We start from the raw sequence: 24,728 nt of genomic DNA on the forward strand, positions 1-24,728 counted from the left end.
GGCCTAGGTTTTAGGGGTCTAACAAGATACATTTAAGAAATAAGCAAACTGCAAGATTTAAAACTAGCAAAATTCAAAAGAATATTGTCAGAAAACTATGGGTTGTAAAGATTTTTAATAATTAAAAACAAAAATTAAAAAGGAAATAAAAACAATGCAAAAAAGCTATCATCATACAAAAACAGCACTTTTGGCACATTTCACCTGAAGCAACAAACCACAAAGACAAAAAGAATGCCTGTGTTCATCTCACAGAGTGAATTTAAACAAGAGTCTCAGACTTAATTTACAGTTCCTGAATTCAGTGGCTCACAGACGTGAAAACCCATACAGAAATCTTTTTTTTGATACAGCCGTTTCCTGCTAAATGACAACTGTTAAAATGTTTTCAATGTTTAAATAAAGACGTGGGCTGAAATACAAGCTTTAAGATTGAACACATGAAAATGTCACACTTAAATGCTATTAGGCCAACGGTTTCAATCCTTGATTATGTCAAAAAATAGCACATGTGACAAAATGAAATACAGTTATGTATATGGCTTTTCACCTTTTCACAAAATGGCAAAAAATTCTAAATACAGTGGGCACTTACAAGCCTTGAGCAAGCATTGTTTACCAGCTGCAACTGCGGCATCCTGTTACACTTTAGTTTCAGCATCTTCGACCGTGCAATAGACGTAGAATAAACCCAGCACTAAGACGTGACTAACATGGAGAGAGAGAGAGTGAAAGAGGCAGACAAAGGAATACTCATGATCTTGTAAATGTTCAGCGTGGCATGTAAAGGTCAGTCGGTTGTCAAAGTCAATCCACTCTGCCACACGATTGATTGACAACCAAGTCCTAAGTGGAGAGAATGTCTCCACTTCCATGTTCTTGTGCAGGCATAGACTTGTATTGAAATCCATGGTTAAGACATGTGACCACATTCCACACACTGTAGTGAATCATGAGTGAAATGTAATGATGGATGATTTTATTTGAGAATCAGCTTGCAGCAGGGAACAAGTGACTAGCTTGTACCTGATCCAGGCTTTGTGAAGGAAACTATGAGCAAGCACGTTTAATGGGAGTGCTCCAAAAGCATATGAAGCAGCGTATCTGCCTTTTACTGATATGCAAGTGGCTTTTACAAGAGTATGATGAGAGAGGAATTATTTTTCACCCAGAAGATAAATCAAAAGACAACACTACTTAAAAAAGTAAAACCCAGAAACCTTCCGTAGGAAACAATCATGATCACTCCCACACCACCACACAATAAAGTGCAAGCAAACAACTCTAACATACAGCAAGCCACCGGTGAATGCTACAGGAAACTGACAGGAAACTGGGGGATTTTACACTTAATGTTTCTGGAACAAATGCTAGGTTTTGTGGTTGTGCTTGAATCCAAGTTCCTTAATTCTGACTCAAATGGTACTGGGGGAAAAAGTACCTGATTAACATGTAGTCTGCCTGACAGGAGGGTCAGCTAGAGGGGGTGAAAAAACGCTTTCCTTGCACTTTCAAACTTGCACATATCCATTAAACATTTACACTGTGATCTTAAAAACCACTTTACTTTTAACTACCTCAACATCATTGAAGCTTCCAATGTTAGGCAATGAGGCTTCTACAGCTTCTGTGTTTTCACTTACATCATTTTGAATGTAAAGAAAATTTCCGGTGGCTTTGTCCGAGTGGTAATTACACGAACAGATCTATGGCAGATCTGGACCTTGAATTAGCAGGGCTTTGTAATCACTGACACACAAGACACTCTAAGGTCTGTATATTCAGAGCAGTTTACATCGCTAAGCTTATTATATCCTAAGACTTACTGGTCCATAATTTTACACTAAGTAGTGCTAACTAGTTGTTCTAAAGTCACAGGAGAGAGAGGAATGGAAGTCAGGACACACAAGCAAGACTTGGCTACTTAAGGTCAAAATTAAACAGAAATAATGGCTGGTTATATTTGTCCATGGTGCCAAACAAAACAGAAGTCAGAAAATGTTTCCAATATCTGCACAAGTCACTAAATTTTAAAGAGTCTTAATCTATAGTTTTAATTTGAAGGCATTAAACTTCTACCTCTCTCCCAAACATGAGGGCATTAAATGTTTACACTTCTCCAAACATCTTTCAAATTGATCTAATGTCTAATGACAAGTTTTAAAGCCTTTGATGATGTAAGTGAACAAACATGAATTGTAGGCTGTGACCTCACATGCCTGAAATATTTCAAACTGGTCTATGGTATAAATAAAAATACAATCAATTCTTGGCTGCTCCAACAATCTATTCAAACAGAACAGTTCAAAGACAGCACTACATCTCCTACCAGACCAGTTGTGTATAAAAGCCACACCGACAGCAACAAGAAAACACACACTCGCACATACACATTATGAAAAGCAGGAAAAAAAAACAGCTCTAAAATAGAATAGTTTCATCACACAGATTCCACTTTTATCAATCCAGGAGCTTCTTTTATATGTGGTAAAGGCACAATGCTCCTTTGGACTTAGATTTGGTTTACCCCTAATTATTTATATTTATAATTTAAAAACAGGTTTGACTCATCACATAAATGCTGCTAATCTAACGGCATTGTGGCCAGGAAAGTACCCCAGTTGGAGGGTGGGGCTTTAAGCAGAATCATTTACCCTCACTGTGAGGGATTTTAAAAGGTGTATGCCTTTTCTCTTTCATTTATCTTCATTATCTTTCCATAAATGAAATAAAAATATCAACTATTTAACTTTTGGCCCAGGTGTTTGAGACACCCTGTGTATGCAAACTTCAGAAACCCTTCAGAAAGAAGAACGGGACAAAAAAAATGGACTGGTTAAAACGGTGGCCCCTAAACAACAAAACTTCTCTGTTTGAATAAAGGAATGGTTAGAGTTGGGGCAGGGGAGCTTAAAGGAGGCCTGTGTCCCATTCAGAGTCCATTCCGAGTTTTCTCTCACCCACTTAGTAAGTGTACATAGAGAGAGGGGTGTCTTCCATCATATCATCCTGTAAAAAGAGACAAAGAATCATAACCATAAATGTAACATTAATTTGTTCTGAAATTATTATAGCCTGTAAAAAGTAATTAAAAGCATACATAAGCATGCAGTCAAGTGAAAATGCAGTAGAGCATAGAGAATAAAATTAATATTTGAATACAGAATGAAGGAAGTTCTTACAAAATTAAAATAACAGACATCAACTGGAAGATAGACATGTCTATTGGGGTCTGTTATAAATGAGCTACACATCTACCCGTGTTTTTCACTAAAGCTTTAATTAAACAAATTAAAACTGCTGTCTGCAGTAACTGACCATTTCAGATCCAACACCAATACAGGTGTGTATCCTTTAACTACAGAACGTAGGTTACACGGCTAAGGGAGGTAAATTCTGCCAAAATTAAAATTGAAATTAAAACAATAAAATTAACATGCAAATACCATTTTGCCATTTCTTTTTCCAAACGTGTGCGCAAATATCATGACAAATTTAAAAATGAAAGGAAATAACTTAATTTGCAATTTCATTTTTCACTCAAGCATGGGTCAGCACTGAAAATTACAATTAAAAAAGCTGTCTCATTTCAGTTTCAAAACTATGCTGGTATTTCATGGTCAAATCTAAAATGAAATTCTAATGAGGAAAAGAAAATTCAAGCACCACTTTGGCTTTGCTTTTCTTCATGAACTGGATAAAGAAAGTCAAAACTAAATATGTATTTAGCTTTTCATTTTCAACTGCAGTATTCAACAAATGTGACAAAATTAAAATGAAAATGATAAATGGAAAAATAAAAGTGATGCTTTAAGATTCCATTTTAAGCTCTGTAGGCGTTTTTACTGAGTAATCCCCACCGCCTACTGCCGATTTCTTTTTCTTTTTCCGCTTTTCGTTTTCAGGCTGAACAACATGCAAATATATCCTGATTATATCCTTTCTGTATAACGGAGCTGCTGGACGAAGTCGGAGGGAAGAGCAGGTAATTCCCGGCTCCCAAACAGAGAATGCGCTTCTCGTTGGATGTTAGCCATTACACTCCTAGTTATTAATGTCAGTCACCTTTATTTAGCCAATGAGCAGCCAGAGTTATCTGTCCATCATTCAGTACTGCAGCCAATGGAGGCACAGTTCCTCCTACAGGGGGCTGTTTTGCAGCGTTGCTGAGAGCAGCGGGTCAGAGCTGAAACACTGGGAACTTACAGCTCTGATTCCATAGAACTAAACTGTTAGCACCGTGTCCTGGTAGAACATTAGTTCAATGAGAAGCGCATTCTCTGTTCGGGAGCCGTGAAGTACCTGCCCCTCCCTCCGACTGAGGGAGAGTTTCTCAAACAAATAGTACATCTTAACAATCTAACCTCACAAACGCATCCAGTGTCTGTTCAATACGGAACGTGTCGTTTATTGTCCACATACAGGACTTTTCTGTATTTTAATGGAGCGGTTGGCAACATATTGCGGGGGGGGGGGGGGGGTCTGTACTTCGTTCGCTGGGTGAAGACCCTCGCGGCTGACTGCTGTGACCAGGCACTCGTATCGCCGAGGCTTCGCCCAGCAGCTCCGAGAGGGTTATACGAGAAGCAGGGAGGGTAGCCCCGCCCACTGCTAATCAGCATATATTTGCATGTTGTTCAGCCTGAAAATGAAAATGAAAAAGCAAAGTGGACAATGAAAAAGAAATAAGCAGTAGGTGGTGCTTTTCGTTTTCATTTTCGATTAGTCAGTGAAAACGGAATCTTATTTTCCATTTATCATTTTAATTTTGTCACATTTGTTGAATACTGCAGTTGAAAATGAAAAGCTAAATACATATTTAGTTTTGACTTTCTTTATCCAGTTCATGAAGAAAAGCAAAGCCAAAGTGGTGCTTGAATTTTCTTTTCCTCATTAGAATTTCATTTTAGATTTGACCATGAAATACCAGCATAGTTTTGAAACTGAAATGACAGACAGCTTTTTTAATTGTAATTTTCAGTGCTGACCCATGCTTGAGTGAAAAATGAAATTGCAAATTAAGTTATTTCCTTTCATTTTTAAATTTGTCATGATATTTGCGCACACGTTTGGAAAAAGAAATGGCAAAACGGTATTTGCATGTTAATTTTATTGTTTCCATTTCAATTTTAATTTTGGCAGAATTTACCTCCCTTACAGCAAATCAGTTCTGGCTCAGCATCGAAGACAGAGGCTCACCATGGGGAGATCTTGCAGTCGTCTGAATTCCGGACGTTCGTTGCGGCGTCTGAATTTCAGGAATATTAGAAGTGAGACAATAGCAGCTGTCACCACAAACACAGACACCAGGCCGGCCAAGAGGGGATCCATGGAAACACTGGACTCTGAAGATCCCAACAATGAAAAAGCAGGGAAAAGTGAGGAGAATGAGACAAAAATGAAAGACAAGTTTTGTATTTAACTAATATGGAATTCCAAATAATGCATTTAAATATACTAATTGTATTATGTTATTAATTTAATGTATTACTTATCCTAAAATAAAAATATGACTGTATATACCCTTTATTTCAGAAGAGTTCCTATAAGCTTTTAGCCATTTAGTGTTCATTAAATGAATAATAACCCCAAATGTTTATCATTCCTCTCTGTATGCAGTAAGTTTGATTCTGTAATTTTGCACGGGAGCTATGAGACTAACGTACCAGAATCCATTAGCTCCATTAACCTCATAATGCCAATGAAACACAGCAGAGCACACTGGCTTTTGCTCACTGACTTCATTTGTGGAGTGTCAGTTGTGTAAATCTGAGATATATTCACAGATGAACTGCTGCTGAAAGATACCAAGCAAATTTAATCTGTGATACCAGGAAGTGCAGTGCACAGTGTATGTTTATAAGTTAGTGTGTACGCGCATGCACTATATTGACACACAGGGCTAGCAGTGGCACAAAGCTTCCTCTGTTTTGTTTTGTCAGAGTAAAGTTGTCCCTGCCCCTGGCCAGCCTCAGAGCTTCCAAAGGTATAATCACGCTCTTGTTCTCCACATACATACCCACACACACACAGACAATCAGAAGTCTGGGCTCTGCATGGGCCCTATTCAGTTTTTACTAAGTGCCTGTTGTAGGTTTTGGACAGCTGACTCTCAATTACACAAAGAGGCAGATGTGCAAACTGTGTGCGTGTGTGTGTGTGAGATGTGTACAGCTGCATTTTGATAACAGGGCAGAGAATAACAGTCCAGATGACGCATCATATTAAAACAAACAGTCGTGCACACACAACGACATGGCAACTATCTCAATATAAAAACTCACAGCTCCACAAACCAAATCTGTAATGCCATTATTCTAAGAAGTGTGCTTATGTTAAACTCGTTCAGGCACATCGCTTACCCCAAACAATGTTTGATTCTTTAGTTTTGTATGTTATGCCTATATTAAACTGGATTTTTAAATGGTGAAACACCAGTGCCACTGCATTTTATTCCAAGATTAGGCTAAAAATATTTTCAACAATCCAGACCCTTGTGTCCAAGAATTTAAAGACTCCTGCTCATTCAAATGTTCTTAGAATTAATATTGCCAGTGTTTAGCACCACTTATGGTGACCTTTGACTTATGGCTCCATTACAAGCTGTGTGTATGTAAGCTATTTTCAGGTTCCCTTAAAGTAGATAAATTTGCTGAGTAAAAGGGGTGTCTGCATATATAGGTTTGTTTTAAAAAAAGATAAATTCTTTACATTTATCTTAGAAGTAATATGTGGCACAACTATTACTTTCATATATTTTTATTTTAATAACAAATACTTTAATTGTGCCATTTCTGTGGAAATAAAGACTAACTCACCATCATCTCCAACATTCAGCTCTGAGGGGGTGTCTGCACGAGCTTTAGCCTGGACTGGAGTACTGCCATGCGAGTTGCTGGCCTCTGTTGTCTTAATGGTGATGGTGGTTGTGTGAAGCTGTTCAATAACAGTTGTGGAAGATTTCTGTTGGCTTTGAGATGTTGTTTGATTGGTTGTAGCTGTTGAAGATACTGACATGTTTTTAGGGGTTGTTGTTTCTGGACTGGTGGTTGCTGACCCATGACTCACAGAGGTGTTCTGGGCCAAGGGGGTAGAGGCAGAAAGTGTCTGAGGCAGGATGGTAGATGCTGATGTGTTGGATTGGGGCTTTGCCTCAGGCAGTTGTGTTCCTAGCAAGGAGGTACTGGTGGGTGCCATTTTGGTGGAGAGAGTTATGTCAAGTCCTGCTGAAAGGTCAGTTCCATCTTGGCTCTCTGAGTGGTTTCCTGGAACATCTGTACCATTTACTGTCGTGTTTGAGTCTTCTTTCTTGTCAGCAACTGCTGTAGTAGAGGCTTTATGAGAAGAATCACATCCAAAAAACACATTAGTTTAGATAAGAAATCAATCAGCAACAGCATTAGTGCTGGACTACAGCTATTAACAAAATGTATTACACAGGAAATGAGACCATTACCTTAGATTGGAAATTGATGAACCCATTAGAGTTACACTATAGTATTAGCAAACTGTAAGAGTATAGATGATAACGTTAGCTTGGGCGGGTTTCTATTCTTAGCATTAGCCTGTGTGCTGGGATCTGCATTTAAACACAATGTACTATGCTCAGTAATGGGCAAGCATCAAATTAGCTCTTATTTTTTATACAACACAAACCTTTTTTTAGTGTATGAACAGTAGATTTTAGAAAATGCTGCTTGTGTGTGTTGTGTTCCCTTCACACATATTTTCAGATGGCAAATTAAGAAAGTCATGAAACAGTCAGATATGGAAGGGTTGAAGATAGTACAATGTCTTTTACAAAATTTGCTGTATAATTCAACTCAGGAGTCCAAAAAACCACAACTAGCCTTGCTCTCTGATGCTAGATATGATGGCTCTCCAAATCCCCCATCAAACAACTGCCATACTAGCAAATGTGGGTGTCTGTTTAGCTGGCATAACAGATTTGGGAAGTTTGTGTTCTCCTCCAGACACGTTCAGCTGTCCAGTGGTGTTGTGTTAACAGCAGTTTGAAAAAATGTTTGCTGGCCTTACGTTTCTTGGCAAAAGCATTGTCTGTGTCTGTGTGTGTGTGAGAGAGAGAGAGAGAGTGAGGGAGAAAAAAAAGGTGGTGTGTTAACATATTGAATTGGCAATGATTATATTGGAGAGAAAATGTGTTCTAAAAAAAAAAGTGTTAATAAGGTCTCTCCCACTTTCATGCTATGTTAGTGCATGCATTTACACACATTAAAAGGTTCAGTGTGTATGTGTGTTGCGCACGCCTCAGAGGCAGCAGCTGTTTGGGGAGTGTGTGAACAGTGTTGAGGTGTTTCTCCGCATTCGCACATGAACAGAAGCACTAGAAGCGTCATCAGCTTCCAAGCTTCCTCACCTTCCTGTCAAATCTCACATTACATTTAATCACGCTGTCTCTTTCCTGTCACCCCCACCTCCAGCCAAGTTTTCTCCCTTTCTCTAATGTAATTCTGTGCAGCTAGGCTTGTTTGAAGCCATTGTTTCACAAATACAGCAGACAGGAAACTCACAAATCAGCATAACATGGAGGGCAGAGACACAGCCAAACATGACCCTAAAAAGCCATGCACATAAGGCCATAAATAATAACAACAACAACAGCAGGAGCAGCAATAAAACCATTAGGGATTGTATCAGATTAGAACAAAATTAGAATGTGATGCCTGCAAAATAGATGGGAAAGAAGCAGTTTTACCACTGTTTACCAACTTACATCACATTTCCAATTGTCATTTGTGAACTGAGGATATAAACTAATACAAACTGTTGCAATATTGCAAGTGGAACTTTTTGCATATAGATTGATGTATGTATTTGTATTTCTTTTTGGAACTGTTTGCTAGTTTTCACATCATGTTTGGCAATATGTTATGAGCCATGACTTTGGAAATATTTTCTTCATACATCTGTCAGTTAAAATGAAGATTCAACACGATTAACAAATCAGATTCATGTTTTTTTTACAGCCTACAAAATAAAAAACCCACACACTTTCCAGAAACTGGGTTTGTATTTAAACCCAGTAACTAACAATGAATCAATGATATAATTCATACACACACACACACACATATATATATATATATATATATATATATATATATATATATATATATATATATATATATATATATATATATATTTAAGCTTAGGTGTATCAAACTTATAATGCCTTAATCATTTGTTAAAACAAATCTTGACATTTGTAGTTCAACAAAATGCTTCTGTATACACCGTAGCCTCACTTGCATAATCACATCGACACAGACCACAGCAACAGTGACTTGTAAAGTTGCATCAGTGGCTTGAGCAATAACAGTAGAGGACACCCTGGTTTCCACACAGCTGCAACACTGTGCAGACAGTCTCTGGCCTTTAATTTGGGCCTTTTCTTATTTCTGTGTCCTTTTTTTCCCTCCAATGTACTCTGCACTAGTGAGCGGGCATAGGAGGTGCCAACTTAGACTCTGGCACACAGCTGAGATCTTCCAGACTGTCAGTTAAAAATAAACCTGATCTCTGACCCCTGTGTGAAGTGGGTCTGTATTACCATTGGTCTGGCAGTACCATGGTGTGCCTAATTGGCAGAGGAGTTGGAAAGAGAATAAGAGAGAGAGAGAGTGAACCAGAAACAGAGATAGACATAAAACTGCAGGGTGCCAGCATCCTAAAGCATATTTAAGTCACTCTGGTCTACAGCTGAACAGTCAAGGTCTTTCTAGCTGCTTTGATTTCCCTGCTTGGCATGGCATTCAGTCTGGAGTAGAGCATGACCTACTGCTTCATAAATCCGTGAGCTAAAATGTATCACCATGTCATCACATGAATTCAACAAATCTAAACTGGACCGGATCTGTCTGTATTGACCTGTTCATCAAAACAGTAAAAGCAAAAAAAAAAAACACAAACCTTGGATGCACCACTGTCAGCTAGAAAAATGTTTCACTACAATATTGGTCCAATCTTGCTTGATTTATTTTTGTTGGTATAGGTTCCATATAAATTTAGTCATCTTTCCATGACTAAATATGTATTTTCTGAAATCGTAATAGGGGATTCCAAGATTTAAAGAGGTGTCTTGTATACTACTGCAAAAGTACTCATGAAAAAAACACAGCAAAACCTTGAAGAATGTACGTCTCCCCATAGATGTCCCCCCAAAAGTTGTCCTTTTCACATTCCTTAAACTTTTCTGTTCCTGCTGGGCTCATGCAGAACATTAGTGTTTACTGATTCTGCTTCTGATCCTCTCTGTACTGTGTTGCAGGATGTACTCTGAAGCATCATCTTCATATAAGGTTAAGGGTGTTCCAAGTTTTTTTCACTTTGTCCCTACTTTGATTTCAAAGTCAGATAGTGATGATTATAGTCAGATCTATATAAAAATGTCCTTTTGGAACACAATGAAATCTGTCACACCTTAATAACAATGGAATGTCTGCCAATTGCTAATCACATAATTGGGCCTAAAAATCATCTAGTTATGACAGATGTCCAACTGACCATCTCATCCCTTGATGACAGTGCAATCACAATTAAAAGAAAGGCTTCTAAGGTTTTAAATGAACAGCAAACATCAAGCATATGTCATCTGCATCATACCTCTCACAGGGACATAGTTGCAGAGGTAATGTTACTACATGTTTTGCATGCTGTGACATGTGCTTTTTCCAGCGTGCAGTCTCAATAAGTAAAATACTGCTGCCCGAGAAAGCCTCACCTGAAGCAGTTATGCTGTCTGTGGTGTCATTTCCACTCTGGCTGAGAGCACCATTAGCAGAAGGACCAGGTGAAACGTTGTGCACATCTGAGTTGCTGTTGAGAAGAGGAGCTGAAGAGTTTGTAATGGAGTTGGAGTTGGACTCTGTTGTAGAAGAGATGTGTATAGAGAGAGTGGAGGTTTCTGATGGGCTACCGTGAGAAGTAGTGAAGGATTCTTTGGAATGGTCACCTAGAGAGGGGAAGAAAGCAAACCCAAGTCAAAACAATGATTAATTAATGTAGGTATTCAGGTCTTAATCATTTAACTCTTAACCATTATTAACAAAACATTTAAATAAATAAATAAGATGCAAATAAAAAGTTGTTTTTTTTTAAATGAATCATATGCTAAAGGACCATTAGGCCTGTAATACTTATTGATGCATTGATAAACGTATTCATGGTCTGGGCTTGTGAAAATGTACTTCAACATTATTGGCCAGTAAATTATCACAGAAATATGTCACCATCTACAGTAAATACTTTCCAGAAAGTTAAAGGGAAATTAACTTCTGAATGCATATGTATAAGTGATAGAAAAGTGTATAAGAAGAGTGATTTCGATTAAGTTATAAGTGATATACTACTCTGTATCCAATTACTTTCACACAGAGTACAATACAGATGACTTCCTGCACATAAACCTTTGCACTGGAGCTTATTATATGCCAACATATGTTTGTGTGTGGCAGACACTCACAGAGAGAAGATCCAGAGACAAAGTAATGGACGGATGTTTGTGTGTTTGTGTAAGAAAAAAAAGAAATGATGTATGAGAACATGAGAGAGTAGTAGGACACAATGGAAGACTGGGAGAGGTGCTGTTAAAAGATGGCACTAGCATGCATTATTCAGGACAGTCTGGATTTTCTGTATGGAAATGAGCTCTATCTGTCCATCATAAATAAAAAATGAGAAAATGTGTTTGGGCAACATTAAAACCTCAGCTGGGTGCTGACCAACATCTCTTACGGGCATACATACCATCGCTGTCCTACTGTAATGTGTGTGTACCACACAAAAAAACATAATAAGTGACACATGAACCTATGAAAGAGGGTCTAGCTGATGAGGTAGTATCTCCTTATGAGTTTAATACTAAGATTTAATTCTGAGTAATGCCATGTGTAAGGAGGCACAGTGAGCAGCACCGAGTTACAGGGCTACAACAGGTTGACAGTCATTGTAATTAGCAGCAGTTTTAGTGGCCAGTAGCTGGAACCTTCATCGCTAGCTACAGTGGGTTTGGCCATGATGACACTGAATTCTCTCAGCTGAACCTCGTAGCTCAGCCTAAAAAATAACTTTCTAAAATATACTAATCTCTTACCTGGAAGTTTCAAGGTTTCGTCACGCTAGAACTGTAATCGGGGAGTCAAACTGTGCTTGTTGCTCATGCTCTGAAGATTATCATTAGCATTCCTTTCTCTTTATATTTCTTGTAAGCTTGTCTCAATTTGCAAGTGATTATGACTAACCATATCAAGTCATAACACCACCAAACAAGCATTATCGCCAAAGGGGAGGATGAGAAAGTATTTCAAATGCAAGTCATCATTTACCAGTATGTCCAGTGACCCACTATTTAGAAGAAGGGAAACTGTCTTTTAGCCCTAAGAGGCACACAGGCCATCTGATGGTCACAACTGCAAGCATTTGCCAAACTGAAATGTTACTGTGTTGTACACTAGTTTTCATAATCTTAAAAAAAAAAAAATGCTTGCGAGACACCAGTAACGTGTAATTACCACTGTACTGTATGTTTCCACCAGGTCTGCTTGTAAAAATATCAGTCAAAAATAGGTGGCTTGTGACTCCATTAAGTGACTAGAAGATTTTAAACAACAAAGTATTAAAGACCAAAACAACAAAGCAGTAGTTTGAGTGTATACCGTGCGATACAGAATCCAAATAAAGCCTTCAGATATTCTTGCCATAATAGGGATGGACGGTATCCACATTTTTCATACCTTCAAACTGTCTCAAAATATTATCATGGTATACAGTATTATTGTTGTACTGTCCAACCTTATGCCATAACCAGGAATTTGGCTTGTGAAATCTGTCTCTGGCTGTATTTGAGATTTTTTTTTTAATCCAATATCATTATGGGACTTGGACAGCTATCTGTGATTTAAAAAAATAAATAAATAAAAATAACACTAGTCATCATCATGTGTATAGTCATCTTTCAGCAGTTGTTCTCCTTATCAGCTCGCTCTCCATTTCTGGCTTTCTCCCTCTTTACTTATCCTCCCTTCACATAACCTCTCTCTCTCTCTCTCTCTCTCTCTCTCTCTCTCTCTCTCTCTCTCTCTCTCTCTCCTCTCTCTCTCTCTCTTCTCTCTCTCTCTCTCCTCTCTCTCTCTCTCTCTCTCTCCTCTCTCTCTCTCTCTCTCTCTCTCTCTCTCTCTCTCTCTCTCTCTCTCTCTCTCTCTCCTCTCTCTCTCTCTCTCTCTCTCTCCTCTCTCTCTCTCTCTCTCTCTCTCTCTACTCCATGTTAATGTTATTATTGTTATTGATACAAAGAGGCATGTCACTCTGATAAAAATCCTCATCTCTCACACACACACACACACACACACACACACACACACACACCACACACACACACACACACACACACACACACAGAGAGAGAGAGATTCCTTTTCATTCCTAAATAGAGAGGAACAAAGCTACACTGAACTATCTATTGGACATGAGCATTGAATGGAAAAGGCATACTATATTACACCTACCTGCCAGAATCCAAGGTGACTCAATCTCTTTCATTCTCTCGCTCTTTCTCTTTCTCTCTCCCATTCCTGGAAGCTACCTTAAGCCATTTTCTCTTTCTCTCTATCACACACACTTGCACTTGTAGGTCAGTTTCCTGAGGGAGTTTTGTGTACGGTCCCCTCCACCACACCCTGGGAGCAGAACACAGCTCCTCAGGGTAAGCCCCACAATAATGGCCCTGTTCTCCAGAACTACTGCCCATCTCTCCATGCCCCAGCCTGATCAACCCAGCCTGAGAGCCCCCTGCAACCAGGAAAACCACAGCTTACACCAACCTAACGCAAACACTGGCTTAATGCAGCTCGCATATCACTGCCGCTGTACACAAGGCCAGCATTTATCAAGAGCAATTAAGTGGGGGTTGAGGTGTTGGGCATGTGGACAGGATTTTCAAGAACACATCAGCATTTGAGTTTGCTGCAGTCTATATTTAAGTTGATCCTGCATCATATTTTTTCTTTGCCAATTCTAATATCGGGTGAAATGTTACCATTGTAGAAAGGTGTGCTCATGTACAGCATGCCCTTATAGTAGCAATGCAAAACCATGCACAAAAAAATCCAGAAAAGGGATATAATTGTGATTTGTTAATCATCTGGAACATTTATTTAACTGACAGCATCCCAAAGAAATAATTTCCATTCTTTTTTACTGACTAATTTGTTTGCATTGTGTAAATATTAACAAATACTGAATTTGTAACACATTCCTAATAGATTGGGAAAGGGCAAAATAAGGGTAAAAAGTTGAAAGAATATTCCAATAACACCATTTTAGTTTAATTTAAACCTTTTACTACATTTGATAAGGGAATGGTGAAACAGTTGAAAAAGAACATTTTTCAATGCAAGTGTGCAAATATATAGGTTTTTCATTCTGTGTAGGGCAAAGCTGGACATTACTGTTGAATGAACGTGACCTTTGAGCCCTCAGGTAGCACTGCATGAGAAATGTTTATGCTACTGTGATTAATATGGCCACAGGAGTCACAGGAGAAAAGCGCTTCGTCAAGACATGCAACCTGAATTATGCAAGGAGAAAGCCATGCAGTAACTCCATGCACAAATGAGTTTAGATAATTCAGCAAGACAGTGCCACGTGTTACAACAGCGTGATTTCAGTTACACAATGTGACTATGAAATAATGAATAATGACTAATGACTATGCTTGACTGACCTGCCTGCAGCTCAGATCCGTCTCCTATGGCGCTCCATGAAGAAGAGCATGCAACCATAAATTGTAGAATCAGTATCGTCAGTTCCCAAAATAACAATAAATTAAAAAGGTAAGCATGCTTCTCTCCCAACTATGTTGACAGCATTAAACTCAAATGTTGTTCATGTATGTTTACAGAATCGGGTTGATCTGTGAAAACATTGGAAACCTTTTCTTTAAATTTGTCAGTTTAATACATTTTCAAAAGAATGATCAGATCACTGATTCTTGTTTTTATGGCAGCTTCCAAAGCAACCCAACTTTTCTGGAAATGTAGTTGTATAAAAGCAAGCTGTTTTATACAGCTTTAATACTGTTTAAAACAGTATTTTAGTTTAATACAGCCCTGTTATTGGCTGTCTGAATCTTTAATATGTCATTGAATATTATCTGGTTTATCATCTGAAAAAGTCTTTTATGGTACCCATGATTATTAGTTAATATACTTTATGGTTTGATGAAGACATGAGGCAACTACCACTAAGAAAAACTGAAAACTAATACAAATACCACAAATTGTGATTATAGATACTGCTAGTTTAATATATTTACTGATGAAACAATAAATATTTTTCAAATGATCATAACCTTCATAACAGCTAGAACAGCAGTCTCTCAAAGAACATTTAAAAAAAATTGCAATCATTTCAGAAAATATATAAGAAGGAATCTGCAACATATTTACATTTGAACAAATGTTTGAGTAGCACACAGTGGCATTTACCCAGAACTCCCGTTGGTATAAGCTGGAGCTCATAAGACAGAGCAGAAAAGGTTCTCCTAGCACGCTGGTGTTCACCTCTGCCCTTTTCATATTCACTGATGCTCATTGGATTCCTTGTGCTCTTTACAGCTCCTCAACAAGTTTCCTTCTCCTGGCCTGTCATCTCACTCTCTTTTAGCGGTCATGTAACATCTGTGTTAATTGATTCAGCAGTAAGATATGTTGGTTCTAATGTTATATGGATGTTTCCATGTGTTAACAATATCACACAAAACAATTTATCTCAAAAGGTTATAAAAGGTCCTGGTTATAAATATCCAGAGAGGGACAGTTCAGCAACTAAAAAGGCAAAAAGTTAAATAGGCCAGTGTGGGGTCAATGAGGACTTACCACATACAAACTGAACAAATCATGATTCAACACTAGGGGTGCAGCGATAATCTCTACTCATGATTTGTTTAGATTCATGATACTGGATTTATATTTAAAACAGATTTGATTAATATGATATATTACTCTTGCTGTGAATATGTGTTAAGAAATTGTACCCGAGTTATGCTTTCTTGGGCAAAACGTTTACAAATCAAAGCCCTGGGAAAGCAAAATCTCTTTACGCAGGCATTCTAAATTATGTCCAGTGAATAATTATTGAATTGAAACCAATTGTATCTTCTAATTTTTTTTCCTCTTTGATGTTATCATGTGAATGCTACAAATGCTGAACCCTCATTAATCACAAGGTTGATGCAGCTTGTCCTACCCACATAAATTAGCCCTCTGTATTGTTTTTCTGTTTGAGAATATGAGTCAGATCTATTTGGCCAAGTATGTTACACACAAAAGGAATTTGGTTCCAGTTGATGGTGTCTCTCTAGTACAAATATACAGTTATCTAAAATTTAAAGACTATACAATATACAAAATTACATATAATTAAAGACTGTGCCATGTATAAAAAGAACTAAAAGAAAGTAGTGCAGTGTGCACTGTAGTGCAACTACAATAATGTGCAACATTTAAGCAATGATGTATGCATGTACAGCTTAGTGTTATTGATCAGTTGTTAATGAGCAAAACAGCATGAGGAAAGAAACAGTTTGAGTGAGAGAAAGCTCATCTGTCTGTGTGTCCTCTGTTCATCCCTAACATGCTAACCGGCTATGACTGCATTCCCTGGATATACATCAAGATATAAAGTGAAAAAGAATCTTGCTTTTTGTGCTAAACAAAAGCTGGATAATATTTTAATGATCTTGGGCGTGTGGGTCCTATGACACCATTTTCATGTAGAGTCTGTTTTATATCCCCACTGCTGTTGTGTATAATTCTGTGTCAACAGTGGGGCAGACTGGCACTGAGTCTCAAAACCTAGTGAAATGCCTATATTAACAGCTTTTACCAACTTAAAAATGTTATTTTCATTTAGCAGAACACTGGTTACACAGACACCAGGGACAGCTGTGTTAAAAAAAACCGAGTGAAAGAGAGGCGAGGGTTAATGGAGTCGAGGGATCAGCTATTGTTTAATCTGCGTCAGTAGAGTTGAATTACGTCAGCATATGAGAAGTGGCGTAGGAGCAGGACCACAAGAGCACTTCTTGTATCATCCCAGCCATTATCTCTCGCTCTGTCCCACACACACACACACACACACACACACCTGGATGCAAGCAACTTTGAAAAGGCTTGTGCTTTTAACCTAGCCACATGGTTTTGCTAATCGCAGCTTTGAAGGTAGTTCAAAGAGAAAACCAACAGCCTCTGATCTGATGAGCTCAAACAAGTATGAGACACTAGGAGGAAAAAGCCACTGCATAGGTGAAAGCAAAATGACAAATTACTGACCCAAACAGAGAAGTGTTGACTTTCTTTTTTTCTTTTGTTTCGTTTCTTGACTCTAAACAATAGCTTAAGGAAATAGGCAGGACACACACACAGACTAACTGTCAGACATTTAGTTCTAAATATTATTAGCTTAGTTTAGGGGTTCCAAATATATGCTTCAATGCAAGTGAATACATACATTACACAATGAACACAAAGTTCACTGATTCAAGGTTTGATCTTTGATATTTCATGTGATTAAAATGTCTTGATTCAATTAAGTGCTAATAACACCTAGCGCACTGCAAATGTATGATTTCTATGCAGTTCATTACTTAATAAGACACACCTATATATAGTTGTGATTTTTACCAGTGATTCCCAGGTGATTTTTGAAGAACCTTTACATATACCAATGTTCAAAATATTAAGACCGCCTGCCATACATGCTGTGTGTGAAAACACATGTCCTCATCAATGCCCACACCCAGGATTTCCCAGTAGAGCCCTGCTCAGAGCATCATACACCCTCCAGCCACCAGTCTGCTTCACATAAGGCATTCTGGTGTCTGCACTTCCCTAGATAAATGCCACACACATAACCGTTTGTCCACATGATGTAAAAGAAAAAGCAAGATCAGACAACTTTCTTCCTCTGCTCCAAGGACCACGTCTGATGCTCACGTCTACTGTACGTAATTTTAACAGTGGACAAGGGTTAAAAGAGTTAAAAGGGCAACACATTTTCTGACTTGTGTCATAGTAGCCCTCGTTTTTTAATGAAGATAGGAGAACCTCTACTGCCCTCACACACCGATGAGCCTTGGGCACAAAAAACAACAACACTGTTGCCTGTTTAGGATTTGTCCCTCCTTAGACCCACCTGTCCATCATCCAAACCAACTGTTGACCTCAGCATGTGCTGTTGTTATGGGAATATCAACATTATTCACAGCATCTGTGTCTGGTTCTAATGTTTTGCTTCATCCATCATTCATGTTGTATTTGAGGACTGATTACACATCAAAACACCAATGCACACTTGCAAAACAGAGTTTGAAATCTTGAAATTGCAAACAGTCCAGGAAAAAACAAACAAAAAAATACTAATAGTATATCAAGCAAGACTAAATCTTTGCAAATACACCAGTTACATATAAAGCCATTCAAGCTAGAAAAGAGTTTGTAACAATCTGTTTCATATGACAAAGGCAAGAAACTGCTTACCCAGGCAGAGACACACTGTCAGCAGTCTCCCAGTGCCTATGGCATTTTCCACTTAGCCCTCGATTGCTGATCATTTCTGCACAGTAATACTGACAAAGCTGGCTCAGCTATGTGCACTGGCTCCAATAAATGTGCCTCACATACATAAACCAACCAGAAAATGACATTAGTCCATTCTCAAAGAAACTATGTAAACAGAAAGAAGATAAATGTAAATGACTGAGTTCTGTTAGTATGAGTTAGGTATGTTTCATGTTTATAGTCAGATTATTATGAACTCTCAGCACTGCATATACTGCCAGCTCTGGCATTATGTCTCAGCTGAAGGAAATGACAGTTTAAACTAAACCCGCTAAGGGCTTTAGTCTTTCCGTACAAATATATAAACCAGCCTCATTTAGAATTAGACACAGGCTCATTTTCTGATCAGCCACTGTGGCAACATATGACACGCATACAAGACTAGATTTCTGTCTCTTTAAAATGGGCAGAGACCTGCAACATGGAACTAAAAGCCACATCAGCATTTCCTAAACATATCAGAAAATTGGTCAAATACGACCAATGATTCGGACACTTTAGTAAAGTGTGGGACTTTCCCAATAAACAGGTTGTGTGTATCAAGTATTCCTGTTCATTGTTTTTCATATATTTGCCCATTTTGAATTTGATGCCAGCAACAAACTGGGGCAGGGGCATGGTTATGAGTGTTGCATCACCTCTCATTTTAACAACAATCTATAAGCAATTGGGAACTGAGGAGACCAATCAATGTAGATTTAAATGTGAAATGTCATCCCATTTTTTGCTTGATATTGGATTTCAGCTGCTCAACAGCTCAGGGTGTCTGTTGATAATGTACTAGCTGTTTTCAGTGGGTGACAGGTCTGGACTAGTTCCTGGACCCTTTTACTAAAGAGACATGCTGTGATTTACAAAAAGAATTTAAAGATTTTGATTTGTCAGATCACAGGACACTTTTTTTTTTAATGAGCACCATAAAAGGTAGCATTCGTAGATCCTTTTAATATTAAGTTTCTTCTTTGCTTGAAAGTGTGTAACTTGCAGTTGTGAATGCAGCAAAGAACTGTGTTCACTGACAATGGTTTTGAGAAGCGTCTCTAAGCCCATGTAATTACCTCTACTACAGAAACCCATATGTTTTTAATTAAGAGACACCTTAGGGCTCAAAGATCAGCTAATAATGATTTTGGGCCTTGTCTTTTGCATACAGAGATTCCTCTGGATTCTCTGAATCCTTTATTGATATTATGTAGTGTAGATAAATATATACTCAGTTTCTTTACTATTTTAAGTTGAGAAATAGCTTTCTTAAATTTGTTGCACTACTTGTTATTGCAGTCTTACATAGACTTCTAAAAGACCACTCTGTCCAATTTTACAACTTTCCCCTCACTCAGGTGTAGTCAATCAACCTAGAAATATCCTGAGTTTGAACTTTTAGTCATGCACTGGAGCTTAACAAGGGCTGGAAGCAGCCAACTCAAATATTATGATTTTGTCATGTGTATGTCTAATTCAACTAAAACTGGGTCTAGTTTTTGGCTTCAATTATTTTGCTATCTATAAAAATAGCACATGACCAAGATGTCTTCCTTATGACTGTTAATGATCTTTTAATCCATGCAATATATATTTGACTTTACTTAAAAAACTGAAGTGAGTGTGCGATACATAGTTAATGTGTGGAAATATGATTCTATTAATTATTAGCTACATTAGCTTTAAAAAAAGTCCTTGCCATCAGACACTGTACAGGTCTTGGTTTATGGACTACATTTGAGGCTAAAAAGGAAACTGTTTAAACTTGATTTTTAATGTATTCCTCAGATACACTGTAAACCAAGAAAGGAAGCAGATTCAAAAGGGACAATTATTCTGTAATGGGGTTGGTTCTTAGTAGTGAAGGCAAGACACAGAAAGAGAGAGGGAGAGAAACAAGATGTCAGTGGCCAGTCAGCTAGGACACAGTGTGTGACAAAGGGAGGTTTGGCTCTATAAATAAACTGTGATTATTCAGCAGCGTGTCCAGAACAGTCTTGCTCATCCATGCACACACTGCTGAAACTTCAAGGAGATAAGTGAGCCATTCAGTCACATTACCCCCAAAAAAAAAAAAAAATCACTACACAGAATAAATGAATTTACAAAGCAAGGGTATGTGGGATTGCGTGACAAAGACAAATATCAAGTAAGTCATGAAAGAGATGCCACAGATGAGTGTGTGTGCTGAGGTTTTATATGAGAACACACCCCAAAATGTCCCTAGAGTGAGTGAGGTAACAGAACTACCCATTTGTACTCATGCTCTAGGGAGAGTGACAGATATAGTAAGAGTATGGAAAGAAGAAAACCAAACACTAAAATCCCTTTGTGTCTAGTAAAACATAAAAGGCCATCATGTGATTCAGTGTCATTTTCCCCCACTAGTAACAGGCTCTGAGTTGGCGCAGATACTCTCACCCCCACATGATGTCACATGACACCAGTGCACAGTACTTCGTCATCACTGGACGTTGATTGACACATCATAATAGTGGCATAATGTAGTCCAAGAGCCCCCAGAGGACAGAATAATTAAGATGAAGACAGATGGTCTCCTGGTTTTTCTGTCTATGACTTCAGCTCATATCAAGATTGACAGCCTGCCAGTCTTTTGACACTGACGTGCTCACAGATGCATTTGCACTGAGAGTTTTAAATCTGCTCCATACTTCCAAGAAGGGCTTAGGTTAGCAAACAGAAAGCCAGCTGAGCGCAACGGCAGCAAATTATACCGTTCTATGGCAGCAAAATTCAAGCTGACCATGTATGACATGCAAAGTACACATACATGAACCAGTTTATACAGCCAATTAAAGCTAGGGCTGCATAAACTGCAAGGTGATCCGGTCAGATAAGTCATATTTTCAAAGGCCCCTCTTCTGCTGGTTATGATTCGCAGTGTCTTTTTTTGGGCCTACAGTCTTGTGGGCATCTCTACAGAGCTGAATGTTTGTGGTGGCAGTGTTAGGCTGTAATTAAGGCAGGGAGTTCGCCAGGGCTCTCTCTGAATACATCAGAACGTAATTCCATAGCCCTGTCATCTGGTTTCCTTTCCTATGGAAATGCCATTAATTAAAAAGACAGGGAGAATACTGTGGGCACAGACAGAGAAAGTGAGTGAGAGGAAAAATAAGCTGAATCCTACTGAATGGGATCTATATTGTAACATTATTCTACTGTCATGTATAACCTGCTCTGAGCCAAGTTTGTTCGAGAACATCTGAGTAAAATTTGTGAGATATATTTCAGAGAGAAATAGAGAGAGTATAAGCAAAACAGAAAGACAGAAAAACAAATAATAAAGAAAAAAAAATACCATGAGAAGAAAGGTGGATGAAATGTCATTGCTGATTTAAAATGCAATTTCCAAGCAAAAAAGCACAGCATGTGATAACATGAGTCTTTAAACAACTGCTCAAGTACTGTGTCTCTGTAAAATTAATCAAATCTTTTTTTTCTGCACAATTTAAGAGTTTTTGTGTGTTTGCTGACTTTGATGTCTGTATACTGGCAATAAGAACATTTACAAATATAAAACCCCGGCCATTTTATTTACTATGCAAATTACCAATTAACCTGTATACCTTATCCAGTAAACAAGGAACGTCTCTGGATGTTCAAAATAGGTCTAAAAGTAGTCTGTCCGTCAAGGACATATTTTAAACATCAATGGACGTCCAAAATTCATCTTAATAAGTTAGTTAAGTGGTAACCAATCGATAACGTCAGTGGACGTCCAAAATGCGTTTTATACAAGTAATTTATTTCGGGACCCATTAATAACGTCAATATACGTCTAATAGTCGTCTTTCAATGTCTTTTGAAAATGTCTTTTCAACTTTCATTTTCAACCTTAAGAGAACGTTGATTAGACGGCAGTCGTTACGTTATTTCAACGTTGAATCAACGGCTAAATGTTTACTGGGTATATGGTTTTCTCTGCAATGGACAATGTTAAAATATTCTTGTATTTTGGAAGGGGTAATAAGTTTCACTGGAACATCTCGCCTGCACCACTCCACTTATTAAAACTACCTTTAAGCGCTCAAACCTTCTTTCAAAAAAAAACATTTAATTTCTCAGGCATCAGGCCTTTGTAAAGCATTTTTAGGCCAATGAACATTTCGGACGTTTGATTCCTGGTTCCAAACTTCTCTGCAGTGAACAGGATTTGACACCAGACCTCAGTAAATTACTTTGTTTGTCTTTTAACCATTTAATTACACTGAAAGCTTAAAAACAGGGAAAATTAAATATTTAATAGAGATAACGTCGTCGTGTTACACACGCTCGAGCTCTTACCTCTGGTGAAACAGCAGCTGAAGAGCAGCAGGACGCACAGATCAACGGTTCTCCTCATGGTTTCTTCTTTTTTGTAAAATAGGTTAAAGTACTCGAATCAAAGCTGTCTAAACTAAAGCGAACATAGTGTGGTTTATCTGGAAGTTTCTGAGTAGGCTGCGAACTTCAGTGTGGCTGTTATCACTGACCAAATTCAGTTTCTCTGACTGAAGTCTATCTATCTCTCACTCCCACTCCCTCTCTCTCTCTCTGAGCTCATATATGCCACGTGTTTTACCCTTCACTCCTTTTAGCAGTTCAAAATAAAAAAAGACCCAAAGACAACTGTCTCCATCGTTGAGGACCTTACAGCGCACTCGGCTTCTCCAAGAGGCTTCGCTTCAGATAAAAGATCGTCAGCATCTGCTCCTCACTTCCCTTCAGCTAGCTATCTCTCTCTCTCTCTCTCCCTCTCTCCCTCTCTCTCTCTCTCTCTCGTACACAGTACAGTGGTTGAGCTCCAGTGACAAGGCGCTGAAGAGAGGTGGGTGGGTGTGGGCTGTTGATTGTAGCAGGACACGCCTTCAGAACCACAAACAACTCAGGAGCAACACCCAGAGTGCCGAGATTTATTAATTTTTTATTTTATTATTAAACATTTTATATGAATTGTTGTTGAGGTGTTTTGTGATAATTAACTAGTATATAATAAAAATTCAACATAAAGTAATTTTAGCCCAGGTCAGAAAAAGCCATGGTTTTTTTATAAATTGACATTTCCAGCTGATTGAAAACATTTTATGTATTTATTTATTTAAACTCTGACAACGATTTATACCAGATATAAATATATATATGCAAAATATGGATATAAAATATAGATATAAAAAGCCATAAAGTCATTCTGATCTTACAGATTAACCGTAAGATTAATGGGGTAAGTACAATGCAAGGAAATTGAAGAACAAATCCTTTGAACTGAAAGTGAACACTGGATTTCCGCACAAAAATAAGAAAACAGGCTTAAGTCAACAAATTCAGGGCGTACCTCCCTAGTGGGGAAAAACAAAAGTTGAACTGTTGTCCAAGTTAAAGTTCACACAACACAAAGGTTTATTGATGCACGACCAACATCAATCAGTCCATTGTCTTCAAGCGCTTACCCCGTTCATTGTCACGATGGGCCCAGAGCCCACCCTGAATCACTGGGCGCAAGGTGGGAACGCACCCTGCGAGGGTCGCCTGCCCTTAACAGGGCGGTTCACACACAACACACCCACGCCCATGGACACTTTTCAGTCGTCAGTTCCACCTACCAACATGTTTTTGGACCATGTGAGTAAACCAGAGCACCGAGAGGAAACCCACACCAAACGCCTCACAGACAGTCACCCGGACCGGGGCTTGAACCCACAACCCCAGGACCTGGTGCTGTGTGACAACGACACTCCCTGCACAGTGCCACCCCACAACCAACATAATCGTATTAATAATAAAAATAACAACAAAAAGAAAAATAATAATATTATTATATGTATTATAATTACAAATCGGGTATGGTTCTTTAAACTGCGTAATTGAACCCTAATATTAATAAACAAATCACATAAAAACGAATATCTATTTTAAAAACAAGGGGGCGCCGTTACACTGTAAGATAGATTCCGTGGGACTACCAAACCAGACCAAGAAGACTACAAATACCAGGGTTCAATGCGAAGGACATGTTCCAGGTCTGTCAGCGCCCGTCTACAAACACAATTATGACAGTTTTAACGTATTTCCCTTATTCATTCACTCATTCACTCATTCATTCATCTTCTGTAA

At 38.3% G+C, this 24,728-nt stretch overlaps 1 protein-coding gene across 2 annotated transcripts; it reads right to left on the reverse strand.

Annotated features, from left to right (window-relative positions):
• Positions 1-104: 104 nt before the first annotated feature.
• Positions 105-23,392, reverse strand: LOC136702458 (mucin-21). Of its 2 annotated transcripts, XM_066677524.1 has the most exons (6): positions 22,923-23,392; positions 14,741-14,764; positions 10,742-10,972; positions 6,819-7,334; positions 5,200-5,345; positions 105-3,009 (listed from the first exon to the last, which is right to left on the reverse strand). In XM_066677524.1, exons 1-6 carry the CDS (start codon positions 22,978-22,980, stop codon positions 2,965-2,967), a joined length of 1,020 nt encoding a protein of 339 aa, XP_066533621.1. In that variant the 5' UTR covers positions 22,981-23,392; the 3' UTR covers positions 105-2,964. The 2 variants fall into 2 exon arrangements, with proteins under 2 accessions (XP_066533621.1, XP_066533622.1); XM_066677525.1 differs by lacking the exon at positions 14,741-14,764.
• Between the last annotated feature and the right edge of the window lie 1,336 nt (positions 23,393-24,728).

This window comes from Hoplias malabaricus, chromosome 7, assembly GCF_029633855.1.
Source record: "Hoplias malabaricus isolate fHopMal1 chromosome 7, fHopMal1.hap1, whole genome shotgun sequence".
NCBI lineage: Eukaryota > Metazoa > Chordata > Actinopteri > Characiformes > Erythrinidae > Hoplias > Hoplias malabaricus.

Excerpts from the sequence above, each read along its gene's own strand:
- LOC136702458 (XM_066677524.1), bottom strand. The coding sequence starts at position 22,980 with ATGAGGAGAACCGTTGATCTGTGCGTCCTGCTGCTCTTCAGCTGCTGT. Across the intron at positions 14,765-22,922 it reads CAGCTGCTGTTTCACCAGAG|GAGACGGATCTGAGCTGCAG; the intron begins GTAAGAGCTCGA and ends GGAGCGCCATAG. Across the intron at positions 3,010-5,199 it reads GACTGCAAGATCTCCCCATG|GATGATATGATGGAAGACAC; the intron begins GTGAGCCTCTGT and ends CTCTTTTTACAG.